At 45.4% G+C, this 22,869-nt stretch overlaps 1 protein-coding gene and 1 non-coding gene across 2 annotated transcripts in view; one reads left to right on the forward strand and one right to left on the reverse strand.

Annotated features, from left to right (window-relative positions):
* The window catches only part of LOC126427975 (C3 and PZP-like alpha-2-macroglobulin domain-containing protein 8), an 829,074-nt gene that overhangs the window by 398,135 nt on the left and 408,070 nt on the right, over positions 1–22,869 (reverse strand). The window contains exon 4 of the mRNA XM_050089861.1: positions 7,671–7,838. Within this exon, the coding sequence (XP_049945818.1) occupies positions 7,671–7,838 (168 nt within the window). The remainder of the gene's footprint in view (positions 1–7,670; positions 7,839–22,869) is intronic.
* Positions 2,705–2,778, forward strand: Trnat-ugu (transfer RNA threonine (anticodon UGU)). The gene has a single exon. It is a non-coding gene; the product is annotated as a tRNA-Thr (tRNA).

Raw genomic sequence — 22,869 nt, forward strand, 5'->3', positions numbered from 1 at the left:
GAAAAGTGTAATGGCACTGCACACTGCTTGAAGCAAGATGGCTTTGTAACACGAATTACACTCAGAAAATTGGAGACAATATTTCTAAAGAGCTGTAGAAGTGTCTGGCGTCAAACAGAAGTTGTTTTCAACGTTTCTCACCAATTTTACATACATCCCCACCTAACTTACTTTACTTTTTCGTGTCTGACGCTGGCAATTTTTCTGGCCCAATACTGGGCAAAGTCGAAAGATTCAGGCTTGTTTAGCCAGAGGTCATCTAGGAAGCAACGTGCAGGCCAATTCCAGCATGTCGGAACACGTTGCGCGTTTTGTATTTCTCCACAGTTCCAGCAGTTGTCATCAGGTTCTAATACGCTCAGTTTTATTATACTGATGTTTACAGGTGGTTTGCCAGTTCTGACACAGGTTAGCATGTTCTATGACTTGTAGTATAATTCAGCACCACTTGGTGGATGTTCTGAAACATAGTAGCCATCACGGGCTTCATGCAAATTGTAACTGAGGAACCCATATCTTGATTTTAATCTTTTTAATCCATAAAAGCTATGGTATAATGTATGGCATAAATGATGACTAACTGAAACCATCAGCTGCCGACAGGTGTTGTTGATATACCTCGATGTGGACAGTTGAAAATGTGTGCCCCGACCGGGACTCGGACCCGGGACCTCCTGCTTACATGGCAGACGCTCTATCCATCTGAGCCACCGAGGACACAGATGAATAGCGCGACTGCAGGGACTTAACCCTTGCACGCTTCCCGTGAGACACACATTCCCAACTGTCCACAATCCTACATACACTCCTGGAAATGGAAAAAAGAACACATTGACACCGGTGTGTCAGACCCACCATACTTGCTCCGGACACTGCGAGAGGGCTGTACAAGCAATGATCACAAGCACGGCACAGCGGACACACCAGGAACCGCGGTGTTGGCCGTCGAATGGCGCCAGCTGCGCAGCATTTGTGCACCGCCGCCGTCAGTGTCAGCCAGTTTGCCGTGGCATACGGAGCTCCATCGCAGTCTTTAACACTGGTAGCATGCCGCGACAGCGTGGACGTGAACCGTATGTGCAGTTGACGGACTTTGAGCGAGGGCGTATAGTGGGCATGCGGGAGGCCGGGTGGACGTACCGCCGAATTGCTCAACACGTGGGGCGTGAGGTCTCCACAGTACATCGATGTTGTCGCCAGTGGTCGGCGGAAGGTGCATGTGCCCGTCGACCTGGGACCGGACCGCAGCGACGCACGGATGCACGCCAAGACCGTAGGATCCTACGCAGTGCCGTAGGGGACCGCACCGCCACTTCCCAGCAAATTAGGGACACTGTTGCTACTGGGGTATCGGCGAGGACCATTCGCAACCGTCTCCATGAAGCTGGGCTACGGTCCCGCACACCGTTAGGCCGTCTTCCGCTCACGCCCCAACATCGTGCAGCCCGCCTCCAGTGGTGTCGCGACAGGCGTGAATGGAGGGACGAATGGAGACGTGTCGTCTTCAGCGATGAGAGTCGCTTCTGGCTTGGTGCCAATGATGGTCGTATGCGTGTTTGGCGCCGTGCAGGTGAGCGCCACAATCAGGACTGCATACGACCGAGGCATCATGGTGTGGGGAGCGATCTCCTACACTGGTCGTACACCACTGGTGATCGTCGAGGGGACACTGAATAGTGCACGGTACATCCAAACCGTCATCGAACCCATCGTTCTACCATTCCTAGACCGGCAAGGGAACTTGCTGTTCCAACAGGACAATGCACGTCCGCATGTATCCCGTGCCACCCAACGTGCTCTAGAAGGTGTACGTCAACTACCCTGGCCAGCAAGATCTCCGGATCTGTCCCCCATTGAGCATGTTTGGGACTGGATGAAGCGTCGTCTCACGCGGTCTGCACGTCCAGCACGAACGCTGGTCCAACTGAGGCGCCAGGTGGAAATGGCATGGCAAGCCGTTCCACAGGACTACATCCAGCATCTCTACGATCGTCTCCATGGGAGAATAGCAGCCTGCATTGCTGCGAAAGGTGGATATACACTGTACTAGTGCCGACATTGTGCATGCTCTGTTGCCTGTGTCTATGTGCGTGTGGTTCTGTCAGTGTGATCATGTGATGTATCTGACCCCAGGAATGTGTCAATAAAGTTTCCCCTTCCTGGGACAATGAATTCACGGTGTTCTTATTTCAATTTCCAGGAGTGTATGTAATGTACCTTATAGACATTTGCCCAACCACTCATTACTCGCGCACAGGGTGCCCAAACTCTTACGGGAATCATAGTATGAAGGCTTTCACGACCGGATGACATATCTTCTGGTAAACCTTGCGGGATGTAAGGTCGTGGTCCATGAAACTCTTCAGCTCCTAACGTTTCGTCCAGTGCTTCGCTGGACATCTTCAGAGGGGTGTTTCTCCTCCGGCAAGACTCACCGGAGGAGAAACACCCCTCTGAAGATGTCCAGCGAAGCACTGGACGAAACGTTAGGAGCTGAAGAGTTTCATGGACCACGACCTTACATCCCGCAAGGTTTACCAGAAGATATATCTTACGGGAATCGCCAAAGCGCGCGCGAGTAATGAGTGGATGGGCAAATGTCTATAAGGTACAATACATATGTAGAATTGTGGACAGTTGGGAATGTGAGTCTCACGGGAAGCGTGCAAGGGATAAGTCCCTGCAGTCGCGCTATTCATCTGTGTCCTCGGTGGCTCAGATGGATAGAGCGTCTGCCATGTAAGCAGGAGGTCCCGGGTTCGAGTCCCGGTCGGGGCACACATTTTCAACTGTCCACATCGAGGTATATCAACAACACCTGTCGGCAGCTGAGGGTTTCAGTTAGTCATTATTTATTCCAGGGAAAAGCTGCACGGTCAACAACAGTATTCTGTTCTTTCGAGAACAGTTACTGTCTTCACATACATAATATATGGCCCCCATCCAGTGTCTTTTTGAACTGCTTGTTATGTTCTTGAGCTACCGTATGCGACTTGGGACTCCAGAAACCTGAAGCATGGTAGAGATTTTCCAGTGAAGTGCGCTTCATGCATCCTACAGGTTTAATTAAGGCTTATGTCGACCGTCTCAGCACGTGCCGATCTATACCGGACACGTACTCAGTTGCAAAAAAGCAAAGTGCTAAACTGGTGGCTATAAACACTATATTTGGCGCCCCCCTTATTGCCAATTAGTTTTCTGAGGATATTGTTCCTTGTGGTTACCTTATTTCACGATTTTTTGCAGTGACGTATGTACGTGGGGCATCTGGCAATTGTCACTTCGAGGTATGTTGCCTGGTCTGTGGGCTCAGTGATAGACCCATTCCAGTTAATATGCAGCTTTCTGTTTGTCAGGTATTTGTGTATAGGTCGAAAGTGCAAACTTTCGTTTCAATGGGATGTGCCATTTGGATTGAGAGAGTTGGAATCATAATGTGTTGAGACATACATTAATCCTTGTTCCATAGATCATGAATACGGCATTTCGAAATGATGTGGAACGTGTCAATGGTTCAAATGGGGCTTAACATCTGAGGTCATCAGTCCCCTAGAACTTAGAACTACTTAAACATAACTAACCTAAGAACACACATACATCCATGCCCGAGGCAGGATTCGAAGCTGCGACCGTAGCGGTCGCTCGGTTCCAGACTGAAGCGCCTAGAACCGCTTAGCCACTCCGGCCTGCGGAACGTGTCTCTTCAACATAAGTTTTCTTTACACAAAATATATACTTTTTTTTACAGTTACTTATTGATATCTAAGAATTCATCTATTGAGTAGAAAGAGGTGTCATTCAGAAACTCTCTTAATTTGCTTTTAAGTGATGGTTGGCAATCTGTCTGACTTTTGATACTATTTGGCAAATGACCAAAGATTTTGTGACTCCATAATTCATCCCTTTCTGAGCCAGAGTGAGATTTCATCCAGAGTAGTGAATATCATCCTTTCTTCTAGTGTTGCAGCTATGCACTTAGCTGTTATTTTTGAATTGGGATGGTTTATTAATGACAAATTTCATAAGTGAGTATACGTGTTGCGAAGGTACTGTGAATATCCCGAGTTTCTTAAATAAATGTCTGCAAAGTGATCTTGGGTGGGCTCCAGCTATTATTCTGATTACACATTTTTGTGCAATGAATACTTTCTCTATTAATGACGAATTGCCCCAAAATATGAAGCCCTATGAAAGCAGTGAATGAAAATGGGCATAGAGGCTAAATTACTGATATGTTTATCACCAATATTATCAATAACCCTAATAGCAGAAGTGGCTGAACCTAACCATATCAGCTGATCACAGATGTGTTTCTTCGAATTCAGTTTCTCATCAATGCACACACCCAGAAATTTTGAATATTCTGCCTTAGCAACAGACTTCTGTTCATAGTCTATATTTATCAATGGTGTTATGTTATCTATTGTACAGAATTGTATAAACTGTGTTTTGTCAAAATGTAAGGAGAGTCCGTTTGTAGAGAACCACTTAATAATTTTCTGAAAGACAGTATTTGCGATTTCCTCAGCTGATTCTTGCTTGCTGGGTGTGATTACTTTTCTTGTAGCAGCAGCAAAAAGTACTAGCTTTGCATCTTCATGAATGAAGGGGCCATGAAGGCTCAACAGCACCGACCGCCCGCCGTGTCACCCTCAGCCTACAGGCGTCACTGGATGCAGCTATGGAGAGGCATGTGGTCAGCAGACCGCTCTCCCGACTGTATGTCACTTTACGAGAGCAGAGTCACTACTTCTCGATCGAGTAGCTCCTCAATTTGCCTCACAAGGGCTGAGTGCACTCTGCTTGCCAATAGTGCTCGAGTGATCCTCTGACCAGATGGTCACCCATCCAAGTGCTAGCCCAGGCCGACAGTGCTTAACTTTGGTCATCAGATGAGAACCAGCGTCACCACTACGGAAGGCTGTTGGCCATCTGTTGAGATAGCTTCTAGGGTACTCTCCAACTGTACCTGCTCAATCGTTTTTCCTTGCACTGTGGTGCAAATCTCTATCCCTCTTTAAATGATGTGGAGGGGGACAGGTAGCCTACACATAATCACCATGGGCCGGATGGACCACACTTCCTTGTACTACCCTCAATTGCCTCACAAGGGCTGAGTGCACTCTGCTTGCCAATAGTGCTCGCCAGACCGGATTGTCACCCACCCAACTGCTAGCCCAGTCCCACAGTGTTTAACTTTGGTGATCATATGGGAACCGGTGTCAGCATTATGGAAGGCCATTGGCCATTGGTTGAGATATCTCCTAGGGTATTCTCCAACTGTACCTACTAAAAATTTCTTATTTGCACTGTGGTGAAAATCTCTATCCATCTTTAAATGATGTGGAGGGGGACAGGTAGCCTACACATAATCACCATGGGCTGGACAGACCACACTTCCTTGCACTACCCTCCTCAATTGCCTCACAAGGACTGATCACACTCTGCTTGCCAACAGTCGTCGCCAGACTGGATGGTCACCCATCCAAGTGCTAGCCCAACCAGACAATGCTTAACTTTGGTAATGAGATGGGAACCGGTGTCACCACTACAGAAGGTCGTTAGCCATCGGTTGAGATAGCTTCTAGGGTATTCTCCAACTGTACCTACTAAAAATTTCTTTTTTGCACTGTGGTGAAAATCTCTATCCATCTTTTAAATGATATGGAGGGGGACAGGTAGCCTACACATAATCACCATGGGCTGGACAGACCACACTTCCTTACACTACCCTCCTCAATTGCCTCACAAGGGCTGAGTGCATTCCGCTTGCCAATAGTGCTCGCCAGACTGTATGGTCACCCATCCAAGTGCTAGCCCAACCAGACACTGCTTTACGTTGGTGATCAGATGGGAACTGGTGTCACCACTACAGAAGGCCGTTAGCCATCGCTTGAGATATCTTCTAGGGTATTCTCCAACTGCACCTCCTCAAAAGTTCTTCCTTGCACTGCAGTGCAAATGTCTATCCCTATTTAAATGATATGGATGGGGACAGATAGCCTACACATAATCACCATGTGCCAGACGGACCACAATTCCGTGCACTACTCTCCTCAACTGCCTCACAAGGGCTGAGTGCACTCCACTTGCCAACAGTCCTCGCCAGATTGGATGGTCACCTATCCAAGTGCTAGCCCAGCCCAACAGTGCTTTACTTTGGTGATCAGATGGGAAACAGTGTCATCAATATGGAAGACCGTTAGCCATCGGTTGAGATAGCTTCTAGGGTATTCTCCAACTGTACCTACTCAGAATTTCTTCTTTGCACTGTGGTGAAAATCTCTATCCATCTTTAAATTTTGTGGAGGGGGACAGGTAGCCTACACATAATCACCATGGGCTGGACAGACCACACTTCCTTACACTACCCTCCTCAATTGCCTCACAAGGGCTGAGTGCATTCCGCTTGCCAATAGTGCTCGCCAGACTGTATGGTCACCCATCCAAGTGCTAGCCCAACCAGACACTGCTTTACGTTGGTGATCAGACGGGAACTGGTGTCACCACTACAGAAGGCCGTTAGCCATCGCTTGAGATATCTTCTAGGGTATCCTCCAACTGCACCTCCTCAAAAGTTCTTCCTTGCACTGCAGTGCAAATGTCTATCCCTATTTAAATGATATGGATGGGGACAGATAGCCTACACATAATCACCATGTGCCAGACGGACCACAATTCCGTGCACTACTCTCCTCAACTGCCTCACAAGGGCTGAGTGCACTCCACTTGCCAACAGTCCTCGCCAGATTGGATGGTCACCTATCCAAGTGCTAGCCCAGCCCAACAGTGCTTTACTTTGGTGATCAGATGGGAAACAGTGTCATCAATATGGAAGACCGTTAGCCATCGGTTGAGATAGCTTCTAGGGTATTCTCCAACTGCACCTCCTCAAAAGTTCTTCCTTGCACTGCAGTGCAAATCTCTATACCTATTTAAATGATGTTGATGGGGACAGATAGCCTACACATAATCACCATGGGCCAGACAGACCACACTTCCTTGCACTACCCTCCTCAATTGCCTCACAAGGACTGATCGCACTCTGGTTGCCAACAGTCCTCGCCAGACTGGATGGTCACCCATCCAAGTGCTAGCCCAACCAGACAATGCTTAACTTTGGTAATGAGATGGGAACCGGTGTCACCACTACAGAAGGCCGTTAGCCATCGGTTGAGATAGCTTCTAGGGTATTCTCCAACTGTACCTACTAAAAATTTCTTCTTTGCACTGTGGTGAAAATCTCTATTCATCTTTAAATGATGTGGATGGGGACAGGTAGCCTACACATAATCACCATGGGCTGGACAGACCACACTTCCATGCACTACCCTCCTCAACTGCCTCACAAGGGCTGAGAGCACTCCACTTGCCAACAGTCCTCGCCAGATTGGATATTCACCCATCCAAGTGCTAGCCCAACCAGACACTGCTTCACGTTGGTGATCAGCTGGGAACTGGTGTCACCACTATGGAAGGCCATTGGTCATCTGTTGAGATAGCTTCTAGGGTATTCTCCAGCTGTACTTCCTTAAAAATTCTTCCTTGCACAGTGGTACATCCCTCTTTAAATGATGTGGAGGGGGACAGGTAGTCTACACATGATCACCATTGGCCGACTGCACCCTGTGGAGACTTGTAACCTGCTGACTGTGTGGGTGGCGCCTCACCTGTGTCCCCCGGGGAGTAGGAGGTCCGGTCTGGCCGCAGGATGGCGTGCCGCAGGGGCCCCGCCAGCGTCAGCCGCGAAGACGTCTGCACGCTGCCCCCCACCACTGCCTGGAGAACGCAGGATGGCGGCGCGTCCAGAGGCACCAGCACTGGGATCACCGCCTGGCCTGGAACAACCGAAACGTCACGTCCTGAGTCCAGCACTGCCACACAGCGCCGCTTACAAATTTATTGACCCATATCGCTACTGCTATCTTTCTCGAAAATACTCTGAACCACTAAAGAAACTGGAACAGGCGTGTGTATTCAAACACACATATGTAAACAGGCAGAATACAGCGCTGTGAACGGAAACGCCTGTATAAGACGACAAGTGTCTGGCGCAGTTGTTAGATCGGTTACTGCAGCTACAATGGCAGGTTATCGCCATTTAAATGAGCTTGAACGTGCTGTTAAAGTCGGCGACGAGCGATGGGACACAGCATCTCCGAGGTGACGATGAAGTGGGATTTTCCCAGACAACCATTTCTCGAGCGTACCGACAATATCAGGAATCTGCTGAACAACAAATTTCCGACATCGCTGAAGCTGCAAAAGGATTCTGCAACAACGGGACCAACGACGACTGAAGAGAACCGTTGAACGTGAGAAGTGCAGCCGTTCCACAAATTGCTGCAGATTTCAATGCTGGACCATCAACAAGCGTTAGCGCGCAAAACATTCAAGGAACATTATCGATATGGGCTTTCGGAGCACAATGTGGCGATCCAATGGCATCGTGTGGATATGGCGAATGCCTAGTGAACGTCATCTGCCAGTGTGTGTAGTGCCAACACTAAATTCGGAGGCGGTGGTGTTAGGGTGTGGCGTGGTCGTGTTTTTTATAGAGGGGGCTCGCACCCCTTGTTGTTTTGCGTGCCACTGTCACAGCACAGACCTACATTGATGTTTTAAGCACCTTGTTGCTCCCCAGTGGTGAAGAGCGATTCGGGGATGGCGATTGCATCTTTCAACACAATCGAGCACCTGTTAATAATGCACGACCTGTGGCGGAGTGGTTTACATGACAACAACATCCTCGTAATGGACTGGCCTGCACAGAGTCCTGATCTGAATCCTATAGAACTCCTTTGGGATGTTTTGGAACGACGTTTTCGTGCCAGGCCTCACAGCCCGACATCGATTCCTCTCCTCACTGCAGCACTCCATGAAGAATGGGATGCCATTCCCCAATAAATCTTCCAGCACCTGATTGAACGTATGCTTGCCAGAGTGGAAGCTATCATCAAGGCTAAGGGTGGGCCATCACCATAGTGAATTCCAGTATTACCGTTAGAGGGCACCACGAACTTGTAAGTCATCTTCAGCCAGGTGTCCGCATACTTCCGATCATACAGTTCACGTACTCAAATACAGAGCTATGTAAATAGGTAGAATACGGCGATGCAGACGGCAACGCCTATGTAAGACAACAACTGTATAGCACAGTTGTTAGATCAGTTACTGCTGCTACAACGGGAGGTTATTTAAAATTTGGGTGAGTTTGAACGTGGAGTTATAGACGGCGCATTTGCGATGGGACACAGCATCTCCGAGGTAGCCATGATGTGGAATTTTCCTGTACGACCACTTCACAGGTATAATGCGAATATCAGGACCGTGGTAAAGCATCAAATCTCCAACATCGCTGGAGCCGAAAGAAGATCATGTAAGAATGGGACCAAAGACTACTGAAGAGAATCTTTCAGCATGACTGAAATGTAACCCTCCGGCAAAGTGGTAAAGCATCAAATCTCCAACATCGCTGGAGCCGGAAGAAGATCATGTAAGAATGGGACCAAAGACTACTGAAGAGAATCTTTCAGCATGACTGAAATGTAACCCTCCGGCAAAGTGGTAAAGCATCAAATCTTCAACATCGCTGGAGCCGGAAGAAGATCATGTAAGAATGGGACCAAAGACTACTGAAGAGAATCTTTCAGCATGACTGAAATGTAACCCTCCGGCAAAGTGGTAAAGCATCAAATCTCCAACATCGCTGGAGCCGGAAGAAGATCATGTAAGAATGGGACCAAAGACTACTGAAGAGAATCTTTCAGCATGACTGAAATGTAACCCTCCGGCAAAGTGGTAAAGAATCAAATCTCCAACATCGCTGGAGCCGGAAGAAGATCATGTAAGAATGGGACCAAAGACTACTGAAGAGAATCTTTCAGCATGACTGAAATGTAACCCTCCGGCAAAGTGGTAAAGTATCAAATCTCCAACATCGCTGGAGCCGGAAGAAGATCATGTAAGAATGGGACCAAAGACTACTGAAGAGAATCTTTCAGCATGACTGAAATGTAACCCTCCGGCAAAGTGGTAAAGCATCAAATCTCCAACATCGCTGGAGCCGGAAGAAGATCATGTAAGAATGGGACCAAAGACTACTGAAGAGAATCTTTCAGCATGACTGAAATGTAACCCTCCGGCAAAGTGGTAAAGCATCAAATCTCCAACATCGCTGGTGACGGACGAAGATCATGTAAGAATGGGACCAAAGACTACTGAAGAGAATCTTTCAGCATGACTGAAATGTAACCCTCCGACAAAGTGGTAAAGCATCAAATCTCCAACATCGCTGGAGCCGGAAGAAGATCATGTAAGAATGGGACCAAAGACTACTGAAGAGAATCTTTCAGCATGACTGAAATTTAACCCTCCGGAAAAGTGGTAAAGCATCAAATCTCCAACATCGCTGGAGCCGGAAGAAGATCATGTAAGAATGGGACCAAAGACTACTGAAGAGAATCTTTCAGCATGACTGAAATGTAGCCCTCCGGCAAAGTACTGCAGATTATAATGCTGGGCTATCAACAAGTGTCACCGTGTGAACCATATGGGCTTTCGGAGCTCGGAGCCGAAGGCCCACTCGTGAACCCTTGATGGCTGCAGGACCCAAAGCTGTATGCCTTGCCTGGGACCGTCAACAAAATGGTTCAAATGGCTGTGAGCACTATGGGACTCAACTGCTGAGGTCATAAGTCCCCTAGAACTTAGAACTACTTAAACCTAACTAACCTAAGGACATCACACACATCCATGCCCGAGGCAGGATTCGAACCTGCGACCGTAGCGGTCGCGCGGTTCCAGACTGTAGCGCCAGAACCGCTCGGCCACCAGCGGTCGGCAGGGGACCGTCAACACCGGCATTGAAATGTCCAAATTGTATCGGGCGGATGGAAGAGTATGGGTATGGAGAGAACCACATGAATCTGCGGACTCTGCGTGCCAGCACTGGACTGTTTCAACTGCTGGGGTCTCTGTAATGGTTTGGGGCGTGTGCATTTGGAGTGATACGGGACTCCTCTCACTTCTAGATACGGCTCTTACAGGTGACACGTACGTAACCCTCCTGTCTGAACATCTGGATCCATTCGTAGCCATTGTGCATTCCGGCGGACTTGAGCGATTCAAGCAGAAGAATCTGACACGTTAAACGTCCAGAATTGCTATAGAGTGGATCCAGGAACGTTGTCCTCAATTTAAACACCGCCGCTGGCCACCAAACTCCCCAGACATGAACATTATTGAGCATATCTGGGATGCCTTGCCATGTGCTGTTCAGGAGAGATCTCCACCCGCTTGTACTCTTACGGATTTATGGACAGCCTTGCAGGATTAACGGTGTCGATTCCCTCCAGCACTACTTCAGACATTAGTCGAGTCCTTGCCACGTCGTGTTGCGGCACTTCAACATGCTCGCGGGGGCCCTACACGATATTAGGCAGGTGTACCAGTTTATTCGGCTCTTCAGTGTATTTACAATGTGCAGCCGATATTTTTATAGGCCGCTACGTCGATATTAATTCCGTTGATATATCTATCCTTTTTAGATATATCGAGGGCAGATAATTACATTTTTTCATATATCTATAAATTGGGGTCTCGATATTTTTTAAAAATATCAGCATGTCTACTATGGAGCTATGGATCTTAGCGACAAACAGACGGACTTGACTTCCCAAAATCTCTGCTTGTGGAATTCACATTCATTTTTAACAAGAGGTTTGTCCTTCTCCTGAAACCTCGTGCTTGAACGTAAAACATGTTCCGTAACTCTAGAGATTGGCAGGATCTATAAGTGTAGGGCAATAATTATCAAAATCTCTACGACCAGCGTTCTTGAAATCTGGAATGAAGTTCGCTATTTTCCAGTGGCCTACTAGTTGCGTAAGTATCGATTAAAAAAGAAATATGTGTGCTAGCGAACACCAGATAACGCCGAAAACTCGGAAAAATTTATCGGGGCTATACCTGAAACACATCTAACTCACAGAAAGTATGTAAGTAATGAATATTGCTCGATAGATCTGATCTCTGTTATAAAGCGAGAAACAAACGAAATTTGCTGGGATTGTGTTTTTGGCGTTACGGAACGCGAGCACTGGGTTAAAAGCACCCGTACATTTGTCAGAAATATTAAATTTTCGCTGTCGTCACAGAGAGACTAACAGGGAAATAGTTTCGGGATAAAAGCGGCGCTCTGTTCAGGAATTAGGGCGGGTTGTATATAGCAGTCATAGCGTTATAGCTGCGTTAGCCGTACAACTTTTCAAAAAGGGAAGCATCGGCTGAACTCTGTATCTGTTGACCTTAACGACCTCTTTGTCACTGTTTGTTAAATAAATCTCAATTTCGTAACCGAAACTCGCATTTGTCAATGTAGGCTGACCTTACTGGCAGTAATTAGCCAATTCTGTAGAGCGGTATTGTAGGTCGGAGTTAGATTTTTCTTATCCAAGCTTTAAATGTTCTTTATGTGGACTCTGTGCGGGTCTTGCTCTTTTCACGAGGATTCCCGCAAACGTCACGTCATTCTGACGTCACGCGGAAAATCGACGACCGTTCAATCTGCTGTCGAGTTTGTGACAATGAAGACTGGTAATATTATTGAAGCAATTTAAGCTGTCTTCTTACGTTCCTGCTTAACCACACACTCAAAATTCGCTAAACATTTATTTGATCCTCTGTTCTCACATCAGACTGAATGTAAATGACAGCGAATATTGCAGATGCATGTGTTACGTTCACAAGAAAGTAACAGTACGTGTTAACAATGCTAACTTCAAAAAGCTTGAATGTGACGCGGTGCGAACCAGAAACCACATGTTATTCAGTACACTAGCGCTTAACCATGGGATATTTAGCTCTGGTCTTGGTCATCATATTCTATCGTGGAGGCTTGTATCGTTGATGCGCTATTAAGTGACATTTAATGAGAATGGTGATATGTCTGTGATAAATTTTGAGTGCTTCGTTACATTAGAAGGACATACTGCAGATTATGAAACACAAATGTGTTTCGTTCTTCATTTGTAAATTATTGACGATTACAGCTCACTCCTTAAAGAGCACTCCTATATAAAGGCATCAACCGTCGATAAGTCGTTACATGTAATTTTATTATAGCAATAACTACAAAAAATCATTCCAAAAATGACGTGTTTTTATAGATCTCTGGGACGCGCACATGAAATCTTGTGAGAGGCCCGTATCGAATGCTGTGACAACCGATCATACGATCATCGATATTGCGTGTGATGTCAGAGTGACGTTACGTTTGCGGCAATTGTTGTAAATCGAGCCTTACCCCCTCTGTACACATAGTTGTTGATGTCTAAAGAAAACATAATATTAATACGTGCACGCGGAAAATTTGACTTAAATTGGAAGGAATAAATAGAAAATATTATGGGGAAGGCTAACCAAAGTGCGTTTTATTGGCGGGACATATAGAAAATGTAACAGATTTACTGAGGGGACTGCCTACACTACGTTTGTCCGTTCTCTTTTAGAATACTGCTGCACGGTAAGGGAACCTTACCAGATACGATTGATGGAGTACACCGCAAAAGTTCAAAGAAGGGCAGCACGTTTTGTATAATCGCCATATAGGGGGGAGAGTGTCACTGAAATGATACAGGATTTGTAATGGAAGTCATTAAAACAAAGGCGTTTTCCGTTGCGGAGCAATGTTCTCAAGAAATTCCAATCACCAACTTTCTCGTCCGAATGTGAAAATATTTTGTTAACGTCGACCTGCATAGGGAGAAACGATGACTATGATAAAATAAGGGAAATCAGAGCTCGTATGAAAAAATATAGGTGTTCGTTCTTTGCGCGCGCTATACGAGATTGGAACAATAGAAAATTGTGAAGATGGTTCGATGAACCCTCTGCCAGACACTTAAATGTGATTTGCTGAGTGTCGATGTAGATGTAAAAGTAGATAAAGAACCGATTATAATAGGCAATTTTCCTTTGTTAAAAATATGGTTCTGATTGTTGTTATTCTGAATAATTATAACATTGAAATAGCAATTACGGTCCATATTCTCACAAAATTTCTGTTTTTATGTAATTAAAGCTTAAAAATCATTAAATATCAAGATCTGGTCACGTGATTGAAAACGCTCTGTTACCGGCTGATGTCCTGGTGACGTAACAGTATAGGACTAAGACGAAGCTATGCCTGTGTTGCAGGAGCGATAGCCGAAGTTACGAGATTTTTACCTACTTTTATTGCAAACGGTTTAGCTATTTAATGATGAAAAACGCAACTACAGCTTTTGAGTAACAATAGACAGGAATTTTGTGAACGCTTATAGTGGAAGCCTTGCGAAAGTTGATGTACTTATGCGCCACCCATCTAGTCCGAGTATACGTGCAACGGCCGGCCGGCGTGGCCGAGCGGTTCTAGGCGCTACAGTCTGGAACCGCGCGACCATTACGGTCGCAGGTTCGAATCCTGCTTCGGGCATGGATGTGTGTGAAGTGCTTAGGTTAGTTACATTTAAGTAGTTCTAAGTTCTAGGGCACTGATGACCTCAGAAGTTAAGTCCCATAGTGCTCAGAGCCATATGTGCAACGACGGACATTCTTTACCCTGCTCCCTGCAACTTCATTAACCTCTCTCAAAACGAGGGAACTGTAGAAGTTTTACAAACGGGTCCGTATATTATAACTAGATTGTCGACTGCCAGTGATGAACTACGACCCAAAGCACAATAAAATTATTCTTGGCAAAACGTAGTGCTGATTTTCTCTCTATAAGAAACTCAGCAGAAATAATGCATTTAGCAGGCTTTTGGTAGTGCAACGGATAGCGTTTTCGACTCCAGAAGTGGAGGTCACATGCTCGAATCCTCCAAAAGTAGCATATTTTTCAAAATTTTTACACTAAATAATAAAATAGCGTTAGCAAGAGCTGATTGTAGCAGTTGTTTCGATTGTGAGTTGTATTGCAGCCATAGCTGAGAAATGGACAACACGGGATAAATCTACTTACTTTGCGAAGAAACAATTCATTTTTTTGGAAAGTATTGCTAGTAGTGAAGATATAAAGCGTGTGCGACGTACAAGTGACACGTACTTAAGGGCTGTGATGTTTGTGGGTGTAAACTAGCGCTAGTGTCTGAAGCAGACTTGCCGCATCTTTATGTAAGATAATGGAATTGCATAATCTTAAACAGTAAAGATCATAGTTGGACACTACGAATCTAAAAACATTGTTTCTAATAAAGTAAAAAGCGTGTGGTCACATTAGCATTTTGAACGTGACGTGTGTGAACAGCCATTAAAATGTATGCGCATGTAGACAACAAGAAAAATAATGATATTCTGTTTGTGATCGGTATGATGTTTTGTAATTGTGATTTGGTTTTCATATGAGAGGACTGTCGAGTCGTTTTATAAATAAGTAGAAATATTCTTTCAGGTTAGAAAAAAATTTGAAAATTTGTGGTAAGGTCTAATGGAACCAAATTGCTGAGGTCATCGGTCCCTAAGCTTACACACTACTTAAGCTAACTTAAACTAACATACGCTAAGGACAACACACACACCCATGCCCTAGGGAGGACTCGAACCTCCGACGGGGGGAGCCGCGAGAACCGTGACAAGACGTCCCAGATCGCGCGCCAACCCCGCGCGGCTTCGGCTTAGATTCGAACCAGCGATCTATGGACATCAATTCTTAAATCTAGCGATTCAATGCCTTTTTCCGTTTTTAATACCACCGCCCAAATCCTATCTAACCTAAAAATAAAAACAAATCTAGTGCCACCGCCACTTTCACCCTAACAAATTTTTTATTTATTTATTTATTTATTTATTTATTTTTTTTTAATTCCAGCCGGGATCTCTTGTTCACCGGGAAGGTGCAGGTAACCATTACGCCAACGCTTTTTTTTAATTTATTTTTTAAACTAAATAAATCTTCTTTTCGTAACAAAAAAATTGGCAACTTAATTAAAATGATGCAAACTTAGTAGCGACTCGCTGTAGTGTTGTGCACGAAGCAAAAATTACCCCTTCATTACGGCAAAGTGTGAAGTAAGAAATTTTGAAACCAAGCTTTGTATTTCCGACTCTTTTTAAGACTATGGTACTCTTCCATTATATACTGCGGGTACTCGTCTATACTCGCATGTTTATTGGTAATTGCAAAATATTAGAACTAGCCGATAATCCAAGTGCTGCTGTCGTTATTTGTTCCAGGAAAGAAATGCCAGTCTGGCTGACGTACTTCTTCAAGTGTTGTAGCAGAGTTTGTAGTTCTAGGAATTATTGCGAGTTTACGCTTTGACAAGTGAGCAACCGAACAGTTGAGGGTATTGTTCGGTAATACGACACTTTTCACTAGGATTTTAATTTCGTTGAATGACACTAGCCTTCGCTGTAACGAGTGGGAGAGCATACCTTGGTTGGTTGGTCGATTCTGGGCAGGGGACTAAACAGGGGGGTTATCGGTCCCATCAGATTAGGGAAGGACGGAAAACCTAAATCAGGATGAGTGGACGTGGGTTTGAACCGTTTTCCTGAATGCAAGTCCAGTGGGCTAACCACTGTGCCACCTCGCTCGGTGTCATATATCGGAAAGAATTCGCAATGCAACACATTTTTAATTAAGTTAGTCAGCTTGTGCTTCGACGTTGTGGCAATTTGCCTGTAGAGTGGAACCTCATTTTTATGCACCTTCTCATTCTCTGGAACACTCAAAAATAACTTTTCAGGAGTTTTCATAGATGTATTTGTACAGTATGGCACTACTCACCATTTTTAACCCGTTCTTCGAGACCTAAGTTTCAAAACAAGACGTCACTGTGAATTAACATTATGACAGTAGGAACGGCGAGCTAGCCAGTGACGCCACAGGCACCACGCGATTCGAATGGAGTGTTTTAGCGGGCTTTGAAAATATTTCAAATTCATGTTCTGTTTTACATATACATCTACATCTACATCCATACTCCGCAAGCCACCTGACGGTGTGTGGCGGAGGGTACCTTGAGTACCTCTATCGGTTCTCCCTTCTATTCCAGTCTCGTATTGTTCGTGGAAAGGAGGATTGTCGGTATGCTTCTGTGTGGGCTCTAATCTCTCTGATTTTATCCTCGTGGTCTCTTCGCGATATATACTCCTGAAGAGTCTTCCACTGGAGTTTATCTATCATCTCCGTAACGCTTTCGCGATTACTAAATGATCCTGTAACGAAGCGCGCTGCTCTCCGTTGGATCTTCTCTATCTCTTCTATCAATCCAATCTGGTACGGATCCCACACTGTTGAGCAGTATTCAAGCAGTGGGCGAACAAGCGTACTGTAACCTACTTCCTTTGTTTTCGGATTGCATTTCCTTAGGATTCTTCCAATGAATGTCAGTCTGGCATCTGCTTTACCGACGATCAACTTTATATGATCATTCCATTTTAAATCACTCCTGATGCCTACTCCCAGATAATTTATGGAATTAACTGCTTCCAGTTGCTGACCTGCTATTTTGTAGCTAAATGATAAGGGATCTTTCTTTCTATGTATTCGCAGCACATTACACTTGTCTACATTGAGATTCAGTTGCCATTCGATGCACCATGCGTCAATTCGCTGCAGATCCTTCTGCATTTCAGTACAATTTTCCATTGTTACAACCTCTCGATACACCACAGCATCATCTGCAAAAAGCCTCAGTGAACGTCCGATGTCATCCAGAAGGTCATTTATGTATATTGTGAATAGCAACGGTCCTACGACACTCCCCTGTGGCACACCTGAAATCACTCTTACTTCGGAAGACTTTTCTCCATTGAGAATGACATGCTGCGTTCTGTTATCTAGGAACTCTTCAATCCAATCACACAATTGATCTGATAGTCCATATGCTCTTACTTTGCTCATTAAACAACTGTGGGGAACTGTATCGAACGCCTTGCGGAAGTCAAGAATACTGAAATTCAAGAGCCAGAAAACCGTGTTAGGAGCATAAAATTACGAGGGCTATTCGGAAAATAAGTTCCGATCGGTCGCGAAATGGAAACCACTGTGACAATCAAAAATGTTTTTATTTGCAATAGTTAGCTACACCTTGCAGCTGCTTATCTACATGGGCATTTGTCGTAGCGGAGTACCAACTTCCTAATACCCTCGTCATTGAAGGCAGCCGCCTGTGCTTTCCGCCAATCCTCTACGCTCGTCTACAGCTCGTTGTCTGAGCCAAAACAGTAGCCTCATAGCTAGCGCTTCATTTGAGCAGAGCTGAAACTCAGGTAGAGCCAATTACTGCCTGCATTGTGGATGATCAAACGCTTCCCATCGAAAACGCTCCAGGAGGATCTTTATTGCCCCTGCAGAGTGCAGCCGAATATTGTTATGAAGAACGAAACGCATGACAGTTGTGTAATGTGGGCTGCAGGACATAAGGAGAATTTCTCACCAGGTCCTCGTACTTGGCGGGAGACATTATTTTCTAGGCAGCTTTAAGTGCTCATTATGCTCTCAGAAATGAAAAGAGGGGCGTGCTGCGATCGACAGGACATACTATATACACTACCAAACACATCTGTGTAAAACGTCATCGAATTTCCACATTGGTTCCCATTTCGCCACCGATCGGAACTTACTTTCGGAACAGCCCCCATATATACACTACTGGCAATTAAAATTGCAACACCAAGAAGAAATGCACATGATACACGGGTATTTATTGGACAGATATATTATATTACAACTGACATGTGATTACATTTTCACGCAATTTCGGTGCATAAATCCTGAGAAATCAGTACCCAGAACAACCAGCTCTGGCCGTACGGCCTTGATACGCCTGGGCATTGAGTCAAACAGAGGCTGGATGGCGTGTACAGGTACAGCTGCCTATGCAGCTGCAACACGATACCACAGTTCATCAAGAGTAGTGACTGGCGTATTGTGACGAGCCAGTTGCTCGTCCACCATTGACCAGACGTTTTCAATTGGTGAGGGATCTGGAGAATGTGCTGGCCAGGGCAGCAGTCGAACATTTTCTGTATCCAGAAAGGCCCTTACAGGACCTGCAACATGCGGTCGTGCATTATCCAGCTGAAATATAGGGTTTCGCAGGGATCGAATGAAGGGTAGAGCCACGGGTCGTAACACATCTGAAATGTAACGTCCACTGTTCAAAGTGACGTCAATGCGAACAAGAGGTGGCCGATACGTGTAACCATTGGCACCCCATACCATCACGCCGTGTGATACGCCAGTATGGCGATGACGAATACACGCTTCCAATGTGCGTTCACCGTGATGTCGACAAACACGGGTGCGAACATCATGATGCTGTAAACAGAACCTGGATTCATCCGGAAAAAATGACGTTATGCCAATTGTGCACCGAGGTTCGTCGTCTAGTACACCATCGCTGGCGCTCCTGTCTGTAATGTAGCAACAAAGGTAACCGCAGCCACGGTCTCCGAGCTGATAGTCCATGCTGCTGCAAACGTCGTCGAACTATTCGTGCAGATGTTTGTAGCCTTGCAGACGTCCCCATCTGTTCACTCAGGGATCGAGACGTGGCTGCACGATCCGTTACAGCCATGCGGATAAGACGCCTCTCATCTCGACGGCTAGTAACTGTGTGTCCGACCGAGACTCGAACTCGGGACCTTTGCCTTTTGCGGGCAAGTGCTCTACAATCTGAGCTACCGAAGCACGACTCACGCCCGGTCCTCACAGCTTTACTTCTCTCAGTATCTCGTCTCCTACCTTCCAAACTTTACAGAAGCTCTCCTGCGAACCCGCAGTTCGAGTCTCGGTCGGGCACACAGTTTTAATCTACCAGGAAGTTTCATATCAGCGCACACTCCGCTGCAGAGTGAAAATCCCATTCTGGAAACATCCCTCAGGCTGTGGCTAAGCCATGTCTCCGCAGTATCCATTCTTTCAGGACTGCTAGTTCTGCAGGTTCGCAGGAGAGCTTCTGTAAAGTTTGAAAGGTAGGAGACGAGATACTGGTAGAAGTAAAGCTGTGAGGACCGGGCGTGAGTCGTTCTTCGGTAGCTCAGATGGTAGAGCACTTGCCCGCGAAAGGCAAAGGCCACCAGTTCGAGTATCGGTCGGGTACACAGTTTTAATCTACCAGGAAGTTTCATATCAGCGCACACTCCGATGCAGAGTGAAAATCTCATTATTCCACTTTTTGTGTTGGCTGGTTGTCTGTCTTTTGCATTGAACAGGCAACTAGCTATTGTCTGAGGGACACAGAAAAGCACAGAGAAACCCTTTGCCTTCAAAATGTTGCTTACTCTGTTTGAGGTTTTCTCTATGAAAGGAACTTTGCATAATTTCTTTTCCAGTTCGTCTTATAACCCGAAACCTTGGTTCTGCAGTAACAACAACAAAAATTGTGAAACAAGGCAATAAACAGTGTTTGTTTAGTTAATTTACAACGTTGCACCAAGAATACACAGCTGATTCCAGTAAAATGGCATAATTAATCATTTAAGACAATTTCCAGAAACAATATCCCATCAAGCGAAGATTCCAACGAGACTTACGTATTTCGAAAGATGCTTTGCCATATTAGTCCACAAAAATATCATGTGTGTACGTAGCCGTCAGGAGAGACAAAAGGGAGGAGACATACATATACAAGGAACTTTTTCTCTGTCGTTCACACTGTTATCAACTTTTACCCGCGTACCGATGAGGCGCTGTGGAAAAAACGACGCAAGAAAGTATCAACGCTGTTACCAACTTTTACCCGCGTACCGATTAAGCGCTGTGGAAAAAACGACGCAAGAAAGTAACAACGTTTCGCGAAATCTCATTCTAGGGACGTTCATGTTTAAATGTCGCAGATCCTCCATTTGCAGTACCACATGTACACTGGCCGGCCTTGGGAGAGCCAGTCCTGACAAAACTGTACCATCTGGAGAGCAAGATGTATGAGACAGGCGAAATACCCTCAGATTTCAAGAAGAATATAATAATTCCAATCCCAAAGAAAGCAGGTGTTGACAGATGTGAAAATTACCGAACTATCAGTTTAATAAGTCACAGCTGCAAAATACTAACCCGAATTCTTTACAGACGAATGGAAAAACTGGTAGAAGGCGACCTCGGCGAAGATCAGTTTGGATTCCGCAGACATGTTGGAACACGTGAGGCAATACTGACCCTACGACTTATCTTAGAAGCTAGATTAAGGAAAGGCAAACCGACATTTCTAGCATTTGTGGACTTAGAGAAAGCTTTTGACAATGTTGACTGCAATACCCTCTTTCAAATTCTAAAAGTAGCAGGGGTAAAATACAGGGAGCGAAAGGCTATTTACAATTTGTACAGAAACAAGATGGCAGTTATAAGAGTCGAGGGGCATGAAAGGGAAGCAGCGGTTGGTAAGGGAGTGAGATAGGGTTGTAGCCTGTCCCCGATGTTATTTAATCTCTATACTGAGCAAGCAGTAAAGGAAACAAAGGAAAAATTCGGAGTAGGTATTAAAGTCCATGGAGAAGAAATATAAACGTTAAGGTTCGCCGATGACATTGTAATTCTGTCAGAGACAGCAAAGGACTTGGAAGAGCAGTTGAAAGTAATGGACAGTGTCTTGAAAGGAGGATATAAGATGAACATCAACAAAAGCAAAACGAGGATAATGGAATGTAGTTAAATTAAATCAGGTGATGCTGAGGGGATTAGATTAGGAAACGAGACACTTAAAGTAGTAAAGGAGTTTTGCTATTTAGGGAGCAAAATAACTGATGATGGTTGAAGTAGAGAGGATATAAAATGTAGACTGGCAATGGCAAGGAAATCGTTTCTGAAGAAGAGAAATTTGTTAACATCGAGTATAGATTTAAGTGTCAGGAAGTCGTTTCTGAAAGTATTCGTATGGAGTGTAGCCATGTATGGAAGTGAAACATGGACGATAAATAGTTTGGACAAGAAGAGAATAGAAGTTTTTGAAATGTGGTGCTCCAGAAGAATGCTGAAGATTAGATAGGTAGATCACATAGCTAATGAGGAGGTATTGAATAGAATTGAGGAGAAAAGGAGTTTGTGGCACAACTTGACTAGAAGAAGGGATCGGTTGGTAGGACATGTTCTGAGGCATCAAGGGATCACCAATTTAGTATTGGAGGGCAGCGTGGAGGGAAAAAATCGTAGAGGGAGACCAAGAGATGAATACGCTAAGCAGATTCAGAAGTATGTAGGTTGCAGTAGGTGCTGGGAGATGAAAAAACTTGCACAGGATAGAGTAGCATGGAGAGCTGCATCAAAGCAGTCTCAGGACTGAAGACAACAACAATGTACACTGGGTAGGTACACTATATGGTCAAAAGTATCCGGACAGCTGGCTGAAAGTGACTTACAAGTTAGTAGCGCCCTCCAACCGTATTCCTGGAATTCAGTATGGTGTTGGCTCACCCTTGGCCTTGATGACAGCTTCCACTCTCGCAGGCGTACGTTCGATCAGGTGCTGGAAGGTTCCTTGAGGAATGGTAGTCCATTCTTCACGGAGTGCTGCACTGAGAAGAGGTATCGATGTCGTTCGGAGAGGCTTGGCACGAAGTCGGCTTTCCAAAACATCTCAAAGGTGTTCTGTAGGATTCAGGTCAGGGTTGTGCGCAGGCCAGTCTATTACAGGGATGTTATAGTCGTGTAACCACTCCGCCACAGGCCGTGCATTATGAAAAGGTGCTCGATCGTATTGAAAGCTGCAATCGCCATCCCCGAATTGCTCTTCAACAGTGGGAAGCAAGAAGGTGCTTGAAACATCAATGTAGGCCTGTGCTGTGATGGTGCCACGGAAAACAACCAGGGGTGCAAGCCATTTCCATGAAAAACACGACCACACAATAAGACCACTCCCTCCGAATTTTACTGTTCGCACTACA

The sequence above is a fragment of the Schistocerca serialis genome, chromosome 12 (genome assembly GCF_023864345.2).
Source record: "Schistocerca serialis cubense isolate TAMUIC-IGC-003099 chromosome 12, iqSchSeri2.2, whole genome shotgun sequence".
In the NCBI taxonomy this organism is placed as follows: domain Eukaryota; kingdom Metazoa; phylum Arthropoda; class Insecta; order Orthoptera; family Acrididae; genus Schistocerca; species Schistocerca serialis.